The sequence below is a fragment of the Puma concolor genome, chromosome B2 (assembly GCF_028749965.1).
Source record: "Puma concolor isolate L17-30 chromosome B2, mPumCon1.1.hap2, whole genome shotgun sequence".
NCBI classification, from domain to species: domain Eukaryota; kingdom Metazoa; phylum Chordata; class Mammalia; order Carnivora; family Felidae; genus Puma; species Puma concolor.
In genome coordinates this window covers 52,763,337-52,782,292 of record NC_141671.1, presented here as the reverse complement: position 1 = coordinate 52,782,292, position 18,956 = coordinate 52,763,337, and the positions used below count along the sequence as shown (strand labels likewise).

The 18,956-nt window shown below is 36.9% G+C and overlaps 1 protein-coding gene across 2 annotated transcripts in view; it reads right to left on the bottom strand.

Annotated features, from left to right (window-relative positions):
• TINAG (tubulointerstitial nephritis antigen) overlaps positions 1-16,365 on the bottom strand; it is an 83,186-nt gene extending 66,821 nt beyond the window's left edge. Inside the window, exons 1-4 of one of the 2 annotated variants that reach the window (XM_086707088.1) lie at positions 15,853-16,365; positions 10,894-10,957; positions 10,136-10,225; positions 3,687-3,801 (exon numbers count right to left, since the gene is read on the bottom strand). In XM_086707088.1, the coding sequence (XP_086563214.1) occupies positions 3,687-3,801; positions 10,136-10,225; positions 10,894-10,957; positions 15,853-16,198 (615 nt within the window). In that variant the 5' untranslated portion in view covers positions 16,199-16,365. The remainder of the gene's footprint in view (positions 1-3,686; positions 3,802-10,135; positions 10,226-10,893; positions 10,958-15,852) is intronic. The other variant, XM_025925602.2, reaches the window with a different exon arrangement.
• Positions 16,366-18,956: the final 2,591 nt, after the last annotated feature.

Below are 18,956 nucleotides of genomic sequence, written 5' to 3'. Positions count from 1 at the left end.
GCTGAGATCAAGTCAGATGCTTGGGGCGCCTGGGTGGTTCAGTTGGTTAAGTGTCTGACTTCGGCTCAGGTCACGATCTCACCGTTTGTGAGTTCAAGCCCCACATCGAGCTCTGGGCTGACAGCCTGGAGCCTGCTTCGGAATCTGTGCCTCCTTCTCTCTCTGCCCCTTCCCCACTTGCTCTCTCTCTCTCTCTCTCTCTCTCTCTCTCTCTCTCAAAAATTAATAAGCATTAAAAATTAAAAAAAAAAAAAAGAGTCAGATGCTTAACCATCTGAGCCACCCAAATGCCACCAGATGGTACATCTTTACTCCCAATCTTGGAAGATTGGTGGTCCATGGAACAAATGTCAAGAAATATTGAAATAAGGGTCAAGCTGTGTCACAGCCTGCTTTATACTACAAGGAGACAAAAGACTCAACGGGCAGAATTTGAAGTTCTTATGGGGAGCTTTCTGATGGCCAGCTTCCAATCAGTCACTTTGTGATTCTATTCATACAACATACACAGCTTCAATGGACTGCCAGAGAATGGTTGATTCATCTAATCGTTCATAAAATTTTTAGTGTAGAACCATTACGAATAGAACTGTTCCATCAAGGTATTGCTTTGAACAATACCAATCTAAGAAAAATATCAAGAAAAAAAATAAAAATATACATGCATTCACCAGCCAGCTTTTGTTGACCTGACACCAAACATAATTAATTCTAATGTGGGTGAAGTGAGTCTTTCTCAACACCAAGGAGTTGTATGGTCTAAACTGCCTTCTTTCTTTCCCTTTTTCACTTCCTCCCATCTACTCTGACTGTACCCAGAGAAAACAGTAAGTTTATGTTTTCTTCTGTCTGTCCTCACTTAAGATTGCCATCCAGGAAGGGCTCCCTAAAACCCTGAAGCTAACTTTTTCCAATCCTACACTCTCAACATCTTTTTATTCTTCATTGTTACTAACCACACTCTACAAATATTCATTTGAATTGAATAAGCTCCTATAGATTAAACAAATTTTGCATATTTATGTGATCATGGAACACTCTGCACAATGCCTACTGGCATTTCTCTAACTCGCGCTCAGCAGACACATTATGGGAATAGTGGATTAAACCAAGGAATGAAACCAGGAATCCAGCCAGGGAACAGAAGAGCCTTCCCAGAAACCAGGAATGACTCATTGCTCATCTGTTCCACCCTGGAAAAAGAATTTTATAAACCCTAACTCTCATTCAGGTAAAACTGTCAGGGAAAGGAAGTTTTGGGAGTGGGGATGCAGTGGAGTTTCTTACTAAAATCGTTCGCACTATTGGCAACTGCCTACTCTAGCTCTACCCATAGATCATCCTATGTTGAAAATGATATTTAAAAAAATATATCTGGGAAAGGTAGTGGGGGGGGGAAAGTTATCCAGAAGCATATCCACAAAGAAAAAATTCAATTCATTGTACTCAGAGGCAGGTTGATGTCTTGAGGTATTTTCTATGTAGTCGCCAGACTGAGAATCGACATATTTTGTAGCTCTTTCTGTAGCAACCAGTTCAACTCAGTTCACTTCCTAGAAGTACTTGTTATATTTCTGATTTTCTTCCATATACATATATTAGGACATCTCCAACACTTGGAAACTTTTTGAAAGGCCCTCAGTGCTCAAGCTACTACACCCTAGAAATAAGAAGCTATTTCCTTACCTTACATCATGAGTGGGTAATGGAACTCTTACAGATCAGCCAGATTTTCCTTATTGCTTTCCTGGAATAAGCTGGCAACTGTGTTCCATTAATTCAGAGCATTGGGCAATTTTAATTCTCCCAAAGTACTAATCATTAAGATTTTTCATGTAAATATCTCCACAACGATTTTTATGCAAACAAATCCCCAGCAACTAATAAATGAATTAGAATTAGATTTTCTTTTCTATACTGTGGTGAGTGGCAACTTGGGAAAGGAACACAACTCATGTCTAGAATATAAAATATTCCAAGTTGCAAAAATTAAATCTTAAAAAGGAAATGTTAGAAATAATACAGAGAAAATGTATATAGACACCCAAATGAGTGTTTGACTGACTGGAGCCCTTAATAAAAGCAAGCGATAAAACAATCCTTATAAAAGGAATGAATTTATTCTTTCTTGAATAATACTGCCTCTTATTTTTCCCCAGATGGTGATAAATTAAAAAAAAAGCAGCCAGAAAAAAACTAAATAACACTTCCAACTGATCATAGAATTAGGTCACTAAAAACCATGAATCTGAGCCACATCTCTAAAGATTTTGTATCTTACTCATTCTAGGAAAGATCCAAAAGTATCTCTACAGCTGATCATTTCATCAAGTTAGCTCTGCTTTTTGTTATTTTGAACCTGAGCTGGCCAAAGCTAACTGATTCTACTGGAACGTTAAGGGACAATTTGGGGGCCCAAATATTTTAAGATGGACTGTCTCTGCAATTTAAGTAATTCTGTGGTGGCTTTTCACTTCTCCCAATCTCAGTGTGACTTAACCTCCCTCAATCTCACTTTTCTTGTCTTTAAAATGTAGATAATCATAGTACCCACCTCATCAAGCTGCTGAGGAAATTAGAGGAGATAATGTATGATAGTGTTTATAAGAGCGTTTAACACACGACTACTCAATACATGGTGGCTATTTTGATCTTTTCTGATGTTGGTTATAATTTAGTAGAACCCATTTGTGGAATTTGAATTGGTATAGGAACTCAGGGGACCACATCTCTTGAAAGCAAAATACATTAAATGCTTCATGAGAAACCTGTGGATTTACACCTCATCCAATGGCAAACAACAGCCCTGCTCACTCCGGAGACACAGAGCTTCCAGGCAGCCAGGACCTGAAGCCTGCACTGCACTGAAGCCTCCAGCCACTTAGGAGCACCTCTCAGCCCAGGGCAGTCGTACAGGCCCTTGAATACAGTCAACATCTCAGCTGGAAAATATGTGTTCTCCACACAACACACATCTGGTGGTCGATCTGCAGCTCTACGAGTTAGAGGTCTGTGACCCTGGAGACCTAGAAACCTCTTATATAAGATACCTATTATCAGATGACAACGTCTCTTAAAAACGAAGGGGAAAGCCAATACAATAGTGCAAAGTGTAAGAGTGTAGGAAACGCAGCAATTTCACGAAGGAGTTTGTGAGGTCATCTGGCAAAATTTGAAGGTGCTCCTGTAGTGGAAATTTTGAGGATGCACCTTTACAAATTACCCTAACATACATGTCTGCAGTTACTGCCATTTACCTTAGCCTCATGTGATAATGGCTAGCCCCAAGACAGCAGAACTCTGTCTTGATGAATTCAAAAGATATCTGTGTTTACTGAAAAAAAGAAAAATATGGACAACTAATGCCTTGCTTGAGCACTGGGTCACTTAATGACTAATAATCAGAAATATGAAATTCTATGAAATCGTTAGTGCGCAAATGAATACACGATCATTGTTAAAGGCAGGAGACTTTCTCTATTAGACATTGGTGAATGTTCAGAGTTCACACGAAACTTCTGAGGAAGGTGACAACCATTTTGGTAAAGATTTTCTATTTTTATGACAAAATTTTAACTCTGAAAGCTCAAAATTCATGATTTTAGTTATTTAAAAAATCTTCAAATGCACATGCAAACATGCCTGTACAAACACATATATACTTGAATCAAACAGAGAACACTTACTGTCACTTCATTCATACTCAGAAGCATGGGACTAGGTGGCAGGGTGCCAAGACGATATTTGAAACCTTCTTCTAAAGTCATTCCCCAGAATTGGCTGTAGTTCTGGGCTGTCCATCTGCATTCCAAATGAAAGAGAAAAATCGGTACAGGTAATGTAATATCACTTTTATAAATACATGTTTGCTTATATTTCTGAAATTACATAACATCAGAACTATTACTATAAGCTAGATATCCTTTATATAAAGAATGCATTATTGCTTTCTCTTATAGTAAAACATATGAGGCATTTCTTAAATTATGTCTATTTCAATAGATTTTCATGACTTAGATGAGGAACCTAAGGCTATATCAATATACACTAAATTTAAGAATATGAATCTTTACATATTATATGGGATTAAGTGGCAAAAAGACCAATATATACAGTTTCATTTAAATGTCATAAAATGAATTTTAGGAAGAAACCTGAAGGGTGCCTACGTGGCTCAGTCGGTAAGGTGTCTAAATCTTGATTTCAGCTCAGGTCATGATTTCGCTGTTCATGGGATCAGATCAAGATCTGTGCTGGTACCATGAAGCCTGCTTAGGATTCTCTCTTCCTCTCTCTTGGTCTCCACCCCCTCTCTCTCAAAATAAATAAATAAACATTAAAATAAACAAAGAAGCTTGGATGTACAGAAATGTACTTATAGATTAAACAAGGTAATTGTTTTATACATAATTTATATTTAAAAATAATTTGACCATGTAAAAGGAAGTATCCATGAAAAATTGAGGATAAAATAGTTATGCTTAAAAACATACTTCAGTGCTTATTAATTTTATTAAATATTTTATTTAAATACAGAAATATTCTATCCCATATTAAAGAATTAATTTGTATAAGTGCTCAATAATCTTCATTATTATTAATGATGATATAAATTCAAATGATATGATTATTACATAGCAAAAAGTACTTATTTTTTTAGAGACAATGTTTGTGCCCTTTTATAGGAAAAGAAGCTTTGTTTTCAAAATCTAACATTGAAATTTAAATTCAACAAAAAAATTTATTTTTTAAGGGTCATTTTATTTTATTTTATTTTATTATTTTATTTTTTGAGAGAGCAAGAGACAGAATGAGCAGGGGAAGGACAGAGAAAGAGAGGGAGGCACAGAATCCAAAGCAGGCTCTAGGCTCTGAGCTGTCGGCACAGAGCCCAACACGAGGCCAAACTCATGAACTGTGAGTCAGGACCTGAGCTAAAGCTGGCTGCTTGACCAACTGAGCCATCCAGGCACTCCTCAACAAAAACTTTCTTTAGAGATGAAAGGAGATGAGAAAGATGATAGTAATTTAATCATTGCTTGTTTGAATTATTTACAACTTGAGGACAATATATTTTCAGTACTTAAATCAAACTAAATTCAATCCTATTGTGCTAATTACCAAAATTGCTTATAATGTGATATACTATCATGCATGATGGAAAATACAACTCGATGTTCAGTAATATGTCTACCAAGTTAATGCTTTTTTTAAATCTGTTAGTTAATAAAACCTTAAGCAACTGTGAGCCACAAGCTTATTTATTTTTTATTTTTTATAATTTTTATTGAGATTCTAGTTCGTTAACATATAATATAATATTGGTTTCAGGAGTAGGATTTAGTGATTCATTACTTGTATTTAACACCCAGTGCTCATCACAGCAAGTGCCCTCCTTAATACCCATTGCCCATTTAGCCCATCCCCCCACCCATCTCCCTCCATCAACCCTCTGTTTGTTCTCTATCATTAAAAGTCTTTTATGGTTTGTTCCCCTCTCTCTTTTTTCCTCCCTCCCCATATGTTCATCTGTTTTGCGTCTTAAATTCCACATATGAGTGAAATCATATGATATTTGTCTTTCTCTGACTTATTTTTGCCTGGCATAATACCCTCTAGTTCCACCCACGTTGTTGCAAATGGCAAGATGTCATTCCTTTTGATGTCTGAGTGGTATTCCATTGTACATATGTGTCACATTTTTTTTTGTCCATTCATTAGTTGATGGACACTTGGTAAGCCACAATTTTAGAGCGCAATCTCCACCACCAAAGGAAATCTTTGACTATGTTAGATACTGCCCCAAATTTAAGAGACCATTAGGACCAGCCATAGACAAACCATGACATCAGTAAAGTATGTTTTTGGTGCCCTACAACTGGTAGTTTTCAAATATTCAGATACATTTGTGGTCATTTAATTAATTACTCAATTTCACGAGCAGGGATTGTCATTTAAAAAAATAAATAGAATACAGGAGAAATAATAGGAAATATTAGTTTATTGCACATAGTGAGGGTAAGTACTATTTTTATATATGTAAGTGTGTGCATGTATAGCATTTGTTTGTACAGGTATGCATGTGCACATGTGTGCATATTAAATCACAAAGTTAAATGTACTTTTTACTGTGAATTATGCTCAAAACAGTGTGAAAAGACTACTATTCTATTCCATCCTCTTTGATCTAGACTCATAACTTTTCCTTCAATCCAATTTAGCATTTACTGAACATTCTTAATTTATCTTATTCTCTCTTAGAGCTTAGTAATAAGTAAATTTCTCTCCAGGAGCTCAGACCCTAAAAAGACTGCAACGATAGAAATGACTTCAGTATGTGTCATTTATTAGCAGTATGTCAAGGTATGATCAGAGTAGAGGATTCAAATACAACTCTGCCTGAAGGAATTGGCTTTTTTTTTCTTTTTTACAGAAAGTGACTTTGGTGCTCGGTCTGGAAGGATGAGAATGAGTTTGATGAGGTTTCAAAGAGGACATTTATTCTTAAAAAAAAAAAAAAAGGCAAAGTATACAGGTTTGAAACTGGGTAGCACATTTAGCAAAGGGCAGATATGTTTAATGTTAAACCTATAGAAGGGCCTAAAGAGACAGAAACGGGAAAGATTGTAAAAAATAAGGTAGTAAAGCAGTATTTGGGCCAGAATGTTACTTTTGTCAAGGAGTATAATGATATTCTACGAGCAATGGAGTATCATTGAGGATTTTTTTAAAAAGTGAATAGCAGAATCAAAGCTTTGACTTAGAGGGATAACCATGAAAGTATAAAGGATTGGTTTCAGTTTGATGAGACTGAAACAGAAAAATCAGGTCATCTCAAATGAGGCCTGATAAAAAATTGCACTTAAGGGGCTCCTGGGTGGCTCAGTTGGTGAAGCATCCAACTCTTGATTTCGGCTCAGGTCATGATCTCATGGTTCATGGGTTTGAGCCTCACTGGGCTCTGTGCTGATAGCAAGGAGCCTACATGGGATTCTCTCTCTCTCTCTCTCTCTCTCTCTGCCTCTCCTCCACTCACACTCTCTCTCTCTTGCTCTCTCAAAATTAATATACTTAAAATTTTTTTTAACTATGTAAAAAATATAAATGCACGAGAATATAGCAGGGGGTAGAGAACATAAATATCTTAAAGAAACCATGAATGCAGATATTATGAGAGACTAGTGACGGCCAGTGAAGAGGAAAGAAGAATCAAACTAATTTCTGATTTTCTGGCTTGGATGACAAGGCAGAGGGGAAGTCCAGTCACCAAGGACAGGTGGAAGTGGTAAATCCTTTTGGTTTGGGGTATGTTGATTTGAGAAACTATTGAAAAATCAAAGGTAACATCCAAAAAACTAAATTTTCAATTCATAAAAAAAAAATCAAGTTTAGAGATGTGGTAGATCATAATGGGTCACAAATAATTTGTGATTTTTTGTACCAAGAAGTGGATCTATTTCCCCAACATTTGAATGTGGGCAGGCATAGGGACTTGCTATGCCCAACAGAAGGCAAGAGAGTTGATTCTGTACAATTTGCAAACTTAGGCCTGAAAAGCAGTCAGCTTCCCCTTGTGCCCTGTTTGAACCCCGGCATTATGTGGAGAGGCCACGGCTAGCCTGCTGGAGACACACAGGCCCAGCGACAGCCAGCACCAACCACCAGGCAGGGGAATGAGGCCATCTTCCACAGCTGGGCCCCAGTGGAGGCTCCAGATGTCTGTAGACATACGAGTAACTGCGGCAGAGATCAGGAGAAGAGCCTCAGCTAAGTCCGTCCCAAGTTCCTGAAGGGAACAAGTGAAAAACTCATGGTTTTAAGCTGTTAAATTCTGGAGTGGTTTGCTGTACTACATCAGATAATTGATGTAGTTATCTATCTCCCTTCGTTCCACTAACTTGCTGATTATTATACCTGTACTAATTTGGTACTTGCATACTGCCCTATCTTTAGAAATCCTTTCACAAACTGATGACATGTTGACTCCTCAGCTAGACTGTAAATTCTTGTAAGACAGAAATTATTTATTTGTATCATCAGCAGTGCCCCCAAGAGAAACACATTTTGCTAATATTAATTGATTGCATTGAAAAAATAACTCAGGGAATAAGTATGCACTCAAGTAGCTTATGTAGAATGAATAAAGACTTGGATCTAAAACACCACCAAGATGAGAAAAATAAGTGTTTTAAGGCAAAGAGAGTATATATTTGCATGTAGGCTATTTTGAAAACCATTTAGTAAGTGTTGAATAATAGGATTCTCATTTCACACATGAAAACAATTTGAACATCAGGAACAGAAAAAAATCTGAGTGCCAGAACTTTTATTTGATTTTTTTTAAATATTTATATATTTTTGAGAGAGAGGGACAGCATGAGTGGGGGAGGAGTAGAGAACAGGAGGGAGACAGAGAATCCAAAGCAGGCTCCAGGCTCAGAGCTGTGAGCACAGAGCCCGACGCGGGGCTTGAACTCTCGAGCCGCGAGATCATGACCTGAGCTGAAGTCTGACGCTTAACAGACTGAGCCACCCAAGTGCCAGAGAAGCTTTTAAATTCAAGGACTCCCCCTGCCGTTTTTTCTCCTCTGGTAGTAATTTTAGTTTCACTCCTTTTCTTCATAGCTTGTCTCTTTTATCAAGTTTTTTTCTTTGGGCAATGGATGTGTCCTTTCACTCCAATTATACTTCACTTTTTGTCCTTTTAAGGTCATCTGTGTTTGCTACAAAAGGGAAGCCCATGCCTCCTAACTAGTCCTCGAGTTATCTCACAGTGAACAAATGATAGACAGAAAAAGAATTCTCTTCCTACCAGCTTCTGTATCTTATGTGTATTTTCCACGTTGCCTTTGACTGTGGTTCCCGGTGAGTTCTGTGATGGTGGAAAGGCAGGCTGCTGCTGATGTCTTCTTGGAAATATGTGCTCAATAGGCCAAGCATTTGAATTATTTTAAGAAGCCGATTCAGATCATTTCTTATGATGACACACACTCTTATGTTGTTTTAGTGATTTAAGTATCACTTAGCCACAGAAAAGTATATTTTCCCTAGAAATACTTAAAATGTCATATTATCACCTAAAATATTGGTTAAACACGTGTACACACACACACACACAGGAATTGAGCATGGTTGAAGAGTAACAATGTCAAAAAAACTGTAACTTTCTAAATTTCATGTCTTCCAAGAAGATATATGGGGTACGTTGAAATTCAGTGTCATCACTGTGTTGGGAAATATCTGTCCTGTCGTCTCATTCGGGGAAACTGATACTTCTAAGTTTTAAAATTGTATTTCAGGATTTAATCATTTTTATAGTTCCTTGATAATAGATCTTCTTATGTGAAATCCTTTCCAGAATGTGGAAAATGTTACTAAGGGAATATAGAGATTTGATCAATGGCAATGGAGAAATCCTGAGGTGGATACCACCCAGCTATCTCTCTTCCTTTCAGCTGAGTAAAGAAAACCAGTGTTAACACTGACATCATAATTCCCTCTATGGAAACAGAGAAGCCACCTAATTTATTAATCTTTCAGAGAGCATCAAACCATTATTTCCCATGTTTAAGCGTCAGTGAGCCTTATGTTTACTCTATTAGCAAAGTAAAATGGCTCAACTTGTCTTGTGATTCAACCATAAGTGAAATTGGCTACAGAGGTCATGTCAGTGAAATTGTCTAGATGACTGGTTATTTGGGGAAACATCAAGATTGAATATTGACCTCTTACGTTCTGATTCTCCCAGGCTGATTGGCTGCGTCAGGACAGCACCAGAGGGAGAGATATGGTTTATAAGAATAAATCAGTGTTTTGCCTTCTTCCTAATTTTACCCAAATACTTATCCAAACCAAAGCTTCCTCTACTCCCCTCATTCACACCATGACACTGCTCCTTCCTGGACAATTTATGACCCTGTTCTATATGTCTTTGTGCGTTTTAATTTTTAACTATTTAAGATCTAACTACGTGCATTCCACTCTTACATGTCTTTCTATTTCTCTTCCCATTTTTCTCCCACTCTTTCTTTTGAAATAGTGACCATTTTTAGAAGTAAATGATAAGAAATACATTTGTTTGAAACCTGAGAAGTAACTGAGACTGCCAAAGTCTAGAAAGCAAGATTTTTCTCACCCATAGTCTCCTTTATTGACACGTTCAATTAGTTCTGGTTGAACAAGGCATACAAGCTGGGAACATTTCCATTGCTGTCCTGAGCATGTGCTGCAAAGATACAAAAGTCACAAAAGTGGCCTACCCTTTATGGAGTACATTTATAAAATGAGTAACCAGAATTGTACATTGTTAAGGCATAAAACATATTCTTGATTAATGATAGCCACATGCCTATTTGATTCTTGACAAAAATAAAATAATAATACATGCATTAGCTACCACTCAATATACTCTTAACTTCTGCCCTAGGCAATTAATAAATGAAATGACCACACAGTCAATGAATTTTGAAAACATAAGATAATTTAGACAGTAGATTCAGTGTATTTGTATTCGGAAACTTTCTGTGGAATAATCATTTCAAGGCAGCCTGTTTTTATATGTTGTTACTGTGATCAAAGAAACACGATTGGCCTCTAGCATATCTTGCCTGTAGAATGCTTATAATTATGAGGTAAATTTAATGCAGGCCTGCTGTATAATAAAGGCCACTGTCACGAACAACAAACTGTGGCATTCAAAGACATATCTGTGGTTAGATTTTTCAACATTCATTAAAATGAAACATGCTTACATAAAGCTACAGATATGTGATATCCTAGGACATATGATTCTATCTGTATCTAAATATCAGTTTTATTTCACAATACTCCTTTTATTTGAAGAAAACATACACCGACAGTAGAATTCAGTTGTGTGCCACTTAAATTCATTACCAGGAATTGCAGTTTTCCTTAATTACTGATCCTTCTTCATAAGGTTGGCCATCTCTGAGGCAACCTGTTAACATAACATGTAAACAAATGAAAATTCTAAATTGAATAATAAAGTGCATTAGCACAACAAGTAACCTAAAATTCGGTTTAGTTTCTCAAATATGCAAAAATACTTGGTGCCAACCTGATGAAAATTCACATCTGGTTTGTGTCAAGGTTTACGTATAGAATTTTTCTAAGCTTGTTTCCATGACCTTTTATCTTTAAAACTGCACAATATGTTTCAACAAAGGGTTTATAAAGCATGAAAACTAGATTAAAAAACAGAATTAATTACTAACCACACTGAAAAAATAATGTGTTTAAATAGGTGAGCAATAAAACAGCACTTGAATAAATTTAAGGCATTTCTCATTTAAAATTCTAAACAAGTCTCAAGTGAATATGACTAATCATGTATGACAAGGTTAAGGAGCTCAGAGTTTTAGACCAAAATGTGAAATTGTTTCATTGAATTCACCCTTTAAAGATAAATTCTATTTTTTTGTTTAGGATTTGGATCAGTAAAAAAGTTCATGACCCAGTAAGATTGTAGCCATTTGCGTTCCAAATCCACACGTTTCTCAGTTAACTAAAACTAGTTGTTAACTAGTTTACCAGATTATATAAACTACTCAAAAGAGATCAATGGTCTATTATCATTATATGAAAAGCATCAATAAGATAAGGTGAAATTAGTACCTGGGTTAACAAAGTAACCAGTGGCCTGTGAGGAAATAGGGAATTCACACGAGAGTAGAACCTTAGAAGCAAGAGAAAAAGTATTTCATAAGCAGGGGTGGTCAGTTATGTGAAGTACCACTGAGAGGTCAAGAAAAGGAGAACAGGCATGTGAATGTTGCATTTGACGATGTGAAAGTCTTTGACCCTGCCAAGAGGGATTTTGGTGAAGTAGCAAGGAATGGCATCCTGTGGGAATGGATTGAATAGGGACTTGGAAGTCAGGAAGCAGATGTTTCTTTTAGCTATTTTACCATCAAAGAAAAAAAAAAAAAGGAAATGAGACAGATGCTAGTTAAGAACATGGAGCCAAGGGAGGGCTTTTTCAAAGTTGGGAACTAGAAAAACATATTTTGTAAATTGATCGTTGATCCAAGAAAGAAGGAGGCAAAAAAATGATGCTTTAGGAGAGAAAGAGAGAAAGAGAGGGAGAGAGAGACGATTTTACTAGTGAAGATCTTGAAAAGATAAGACAGGACAGGATTCAGAGCTCAAGAGGAGGAATCGACTCAGTAACCCAGAGAGAGGGAAGTTGAAATTTAGGATGATGGAGATGAGAGAATTACCAGTGGCTTTATTTTCTCAATGACACGTGTATGCAGCACCTCAGAGTGAGTTAATCAAACTGGTTACCCACAGAGCATCTCGACAAAAGAAAAAAAAAGCCAATGACTGTTGAAATTAATAGAGTTTTGCAACTGAACAGTCATTAATCCAAAATAAGGCAAATCAGACATTTGGAGAGTGAAATAGTTGGCCCACTGTTTAAAAAACAAGATGATATGATGTCTGTAATTTATTCTAATATTCATCATAATGCATTATAATATCTGCACTGGTCTAAACCTCATTTTAGGGAAGGCAGTTACTTGCTCCGATCAGGAATCCACATCCCAGGCATGGACACTAGCATTCACCCTGAAAGGCCAGACTCCAGGGCAGCTGCTACAAGTGCTTCCATTATCCATTTTTGGATGCACACTAGAGTATCAGTATAACGAACATCAGAACTGGGCTTTCATTGGTAAAATTAGTGGCTTTGAATCAACATGATGGATTTAATCAACAACAATCAGCTGTTGTTGATTAAATTAATAGTATTGAATTTATGCAGATTAACTAAAATATTTAAAAATCATACCCCACTCTTATACCCAACAGTGTATATGTTTCTCTTAAGGTCAAAAGCCTTTACTCATAGACCTGGTGCCACCCAAAGATTGATTTTTAAAAAGTTCTACACTTCCAGCCACTGGGTAGGAGGCATTCTCATTCCTTGACACCCACTGTAAGGGTAACAGAATCCTACTGCTATTATTATACTGCTTATATTATGATATACTGCTGTTATTATCACATGTTCCTCCAATAAGTTATTCAAGCGAGGAAGATGTGGGAACCTCTTAAGGACAGGGTCTTGAGACTTCATGAAGCTTACACATGTTGTATGAATTGGTCTATGTCTGCTTACCAATACAGATTTTTGTAACTACCAGTATATGGCAGAATTTGGACTGTGACTTCTCTTCATTATAATGTGGTTAAGGAGCAAACAGCCCTTATCCAATTCAGATGTGTCAGTGGCTTACACACATTTTTTTTTACCAATATGAACATAAAAGTTAATCAAATTAACTTAGGTCTGTTTACAACAGATGGTATACTAGACTCTTTCTCTAAGATATGCTACACCAGAAGATTCATCTGAAAAATCCATTTTGGTTCTTTTTCAAACTCTTACCACTTTGTTTTCTGTGTTTGACATTGAAACCCTGTAATTACTAGGAGTTACTATCAGAGAAGGGGGAAAAGAAAACACACGCACACACAGAAGAGAGATATTTACCAGTATGCCCTAATCCAGTTTATACAAAAAGGACATATTTATTTTTATAACTCTTAAGATATTGTACATAGTTTTAAGTCACTGGTTGAAAAAGAGCTCCTGGGACAGTTGCAGTATAAAGAACCAGATATAACACCATGTAATTAGATAACTGAAAAACAGTATTTAGTATATCAGTGAATGAACAACTTAGCATCTCAGAGGAAAGTCACATTATACATGCACAAATTGGTATAAATAATATACCATTGTGTTTTTATTTTAATTTTATACAATTTTTAATATTGTGTAGTGCTATTTTCTTTGAACCAGCTACTTTCACAAGATAAAACAAAAGAAAACAAATTACCTTCATAGAAGTAATTATAGTCTAATGTGAACTTTTTACTACTAAATAAAAATGATTAATTGCTTCCCTTCATAATGAATGGAATAAAAACTATACCTGGAATATAAATTCTACCTAAATCATAACCCTAAATTAAAGTTGTAGCAGAATTCTAGCTCTCCAGCAAATATGGACATTGATGGCACAGTCATCATCTCTATCCTCACAACAAAGCTCCTTTCCTAAATGAGCTATATGTTTCATATAAGCTAAAATACACTGTAGCACATCAAAAGCACTACAGCTTATACGTAATATTGAGACTCAACACCCATGAGGCCACCCGTATTCCCACTTAACATCTTTCAATGAGTCCTCATAACAGAATAAAATCTCAAATCTTTAATATAGCCTATACATTTTGACATAATCTGACCTCTACTTGCCTCTCAAACCTCATCTCATGTCACCTCCAACCCTCCGCTGACCATTACTCTCCAGAAATGGTGGCCTCATTACAGTTCCTGGACCAAGCCAAGCTCCTTGCTCTCTGATCCACAACACCTTTCTGTCAGTATTCCTTGAAATCAGCTCACTTCTCCTCACTCCTGGAGTCTCTGTTAAATGTCTTCCCTCACTGACACTCTCCTCAGGCTGATGTTGTATTTTACATATTAATGTTGCTTTCTCATATTTCACAGAACCCTAAATATTTCCTTCAGAGAATTTATCACAATTTGCAATGGTATAGTGAATCTTACCCTCTCCCTGGCAACTTGGCTGTCATTTAAAGAGAGTAAGATTTTGTCTTTTTCTTCCCCATTGTGGTTCCAGCACTAAGTACGATGCCTGGCATAGTGAAGATATTCTAGAATAATTTTTTTATGAATGACTAGAGTCCCCATTCTTGGTAAAGGATCTGCCACTTTTTTAGGCTAAAATAAATACTTGTTGTTTTCTGAGCTGTATATTGGTAGAGGCAAAGGTCTGGGATAAATGATAGTTCTGTGGAAATTTTAACCTATTACATACATGTTTTACCAGCAAACTCACATCACTGAGAATGCAGGCAATAGCATCCGGAATTTGAAATAAGGACATCAAATCCTAGTTGATCCTAAATTGTCTTTAACTGTAATTTCTAGTCACCATAACTCTGCATTTCTGCTGAGGAGCTTTGATGTGATGGGCAACAACAACAACAAAATAAGGCTTTATTTAAGTATAAAAAGTGTGTTGCTTTGTGTTTTGTTGCAAATCTTGGATATATTGATTACTCAGCATCTATAACCATTTTCCTATAATTAGACCAATATAGTACCTACCATCATCCCTCTTATGAATTATTTGTAGCTATGCACTCAATCTTCGACTTTTACACTCACTCTATATGAAGTTCTCCTTTGTTTCAATGGTGTAAAAATTCCCACATTAGCAAAACAAAACAAAATAGAAATACACATGAAAGTCTATTTGGTATTACTTAGGCAGGTAGATGACTTGACTTTGTTTTTGCACTGGTTTTACTGGCATTGCTATACCACAGGTTCTAATGCTAAGAGGTCCATGGGTTTTGTGACATAATAAGCAAAAGTTACACAAATCTGCCAATGATCAGGCCTGTGACGATGAGATCCCCTAAAAGGTTACACACAAAAACACTTCAGGGCTTAAGAGTCCTTTTGTCAAAACATTTTAGAAAGACAGACAGGCAGAAAGAGTTTTAAGTAACCTTTATATACACTGAGTCAGTATTCACAACATGATTCAGACCAGCATTCATGGCCATCACACCAGAAGTTTCTTGAAGGTGCCAGTACAATGTGGTATCTTGCATCTAAACCAAAGCACTTTAACATTTGAAAGGAAATTTATTTAATCATAATATTCATTTTTCACTTCATCTTAAAAAAGGGAGGAAGACAGGAAAGAAGAAGAGGTAAAGAGCGTTGGACAGATCTTGTAATGAACTAGGAGACTGCTTAAACACATTCCCAAAGCCTACCTTCCGGATACCAAGGTTTTGTGTGAGGAGGCCATTCTTTCTCTTCATGGCAAAATGACTTGTAATCAGGACAGCAATCAGAATTTTCCCTTTCACAGAATTTATCACAGTAACACAGTGCATTTGCCTCATGGAACTGAGTGGCACAGTCATCATCTCTATCCTCACAACAACGAAAATTTCTACAGTATTGTCCTTTGAAAGTGGATCTTTTGAATCGAGGACTTTCCAAAATGGTATGATTCCTAGTGAAATCAGTTCCTTCTCTTTGAGATAAATACTGTTTCTCCATCCAAATTTCTGTGGTAAGATAGGAAAAGATTAAGATCTTATATCCGGTCCACATTCTCTAGAGGTCAGGTAGGGCTCCCACTTTGTATTATATCCAATACTCTTGGCTTTGGGGCTTCTCCTTGGAGCCTGAATTCTAATTATCAAGACAACTCAGCCTGAATCCTGAAATGGATCCTTTACTTGAACTGAGTATACTTCTTGTAGTTAAACATTAAACAAGAATTTCAATATTTGCCCAAGATAATGTGTTAAAAATAGATCCTTGTCATTTCTTCAGTTAAAAATGTGTAATATTTTATATGACACAAAAAATATCCATCACCATAAAAATAAATACATAAAATCTTATCATAGATGAAATACATCAAATATTGCTTGCCTTAAAAAAAATGTAGATTCTTAAATCAGAAACCTCTCTGGAATACACATGGCCCAAATTATAGCTGCAATAACCACTGGCAAGGTATAGGAAATTGGAAAGTCAAAAACACAATTATTCATTTCACCTACTTGCACTGCAACTGAAATACAGGCTTTCATGAGGCTGCCTGCTAGGATCTGTCATATCAGTAACAGTTGCTCTAAATCATGCCGTCACACACTGGCTTGATTTCCCATCTGTAGCCCATTTACCTACCAGAAGCATTTTGATTTCAAGGCTTAGTGGAGCCTAATTCAGCTAGAAATTCCCTGAGGGTGACCTTAGTTCTTTCCACCCAGGTTCCTACTTGGCATTGGTGTAGGAACCTGCAGTACCTGGAAGACGTGTTATAGTCAAGAAAAGTCAATCTCTATGCTGCTTAAAAACAAAAAAAAAGAAAGAAAAAAAAGAAACTGCCAGGGGAGGGAGTCATGAAGGGAACCCAAAGGTCAAGATGTCTTTAGTGTTTCTGTAGAGCTGTGCATTTACAGTGGGTTTTGTTATGCTGTGTTTATTCATTAACTACAATAGCTCTCTTTGGATTTGGGGTAAGTAACCAGTGGACGATGATTCAGCACAAGTGGCTGGATGGCCTAGCAGAAAGGACTTGTCTTGACAATCAGGAAACCTGGACTATGGTCCCTGGCTACTGTTTAATTGGCTTTATGACTTTGGGTTCACAATTTCCTTCTCTGGTCCTCAGTTATTTTCCTATAAAACAAGGATCTTCTCCAAAGCGAATTCATCATTCCAACTCTTCAGACTTGTTCCCTGACTTTGCCCCATAAATTATACAATTCACATGACATTCACTCATATTTTCTTGCCCCTTCCTCTCTGGCTATAAACTAGTGTAAGTCCCTTTATGTTTTTTGCTTCAAATTTACATGATCTTGGCATCACTCTCCATAATCACTCTCATATCCCAAAATGAGTCACCAAACTACAGCAAAATTCTGTCAACGTTCTCACCACATGTGACCAATGGACCCCCTAACTTCCAATTCCCATACACCGGTGCCCATCGTTAGCATACATGAATCTTCTGCAGCATTTGGCACTATATTACAAACTGGAGCCTAGGAGACTAATAATGGAGTTCAAATCTTGTGTCACCACACTAGCAGCATGTCTTTGGCTTAATCTCTCTATGCCTCAGTTTCCTCACCTGTAAAATTTGAATTTATTTAAACTGTCATGTGGGTGGCAGATTGAAATGAGATAATACCCAAAGTACCTGGCACAATCACACATGCTAAATAAATGAAACCCACCATTAATAAGTATATTGTCTGCCTAGGAACTCTTTTCTCCCTTAACCTCATTCTTTCCTGACTCTCCTCCCATTATTTATAAGGCTTTATAGCTGCTTACTCTTGAATTCCCTTTCCTTTTCAGTGATGATATAAATTTATTTTTGAGCGAGACAGCCTAAGTGGGGGAGGGTCAGAGAGAGGGACAGATGATCTGAAGTGGGCTCTGTACTGTCCACACAGAGCGCAATGTGGGGCTCAAACTCATAAATGGTGAGTTCATGACCTGGGCCAAAGTCAGACGCTCAACTGACTGAGCCACACAGTGCCCCTTCAGTGTTGATTTAAACTATGTGTTCATCAATGTTCTCAATTCTTTTCTTCTCTAGTCCTCATACCTCATCTTCCCTCAAACAATTCCAACACCAAATGAACCTAAAAGCCATGGACTATAAGACCTTCTACAAGATGGACCTCTATGTTTGCTGTCTCTCTGGCTCAATTTAAATCACTTTACCCTTTGTTCATCTTCATCCAAATGATCACACTATCCTTGCCATTCCTCAACATGTGGACCACACTCCTATCTTAGGATTTCTACACTTGTGTTTCTCTCTGCCTGAAACATGCTTAGCAGATATCCATTTGGCACCATTGCTCACCTCTTTCAAGTATTTTTTTCAGATGACAGCTTTTCAGAAAAACCTTGCCAACACGGTCTAAAATGACACTTTCTCAAGGCGCCTGAGTGGCTCAGTTGGTTAAGCAACTTTGACTCAGATAATGATCTCATGGTTGTGGGTTGGAGCCTCTCATTGGACTCTGTGCTGACAGCTCAGAGGCTGGAGCCTGCTTCAGATTCTGTGTGTGTGTGTCTCTCTCTGTCCCTCCCCCACCCATGGTCTCTCACTCTCTGTCTCTCAAAAATGAATAAACATTAAAAAAATAAAATAAGATAAAATAAAATGACACTTTGTCTCCAGCCCTAGCATTCAATATCCCCATTCTCTGTGCTTAACACTAATACACTATAATTTAATTCACTGATCTTATTTTCTGTATTTTCCCTCCAGAATGTTAAGTTCTACAAAAATCACAGAATTTTTATTTATCTGTAATTTGCCTGTTAACTGTTT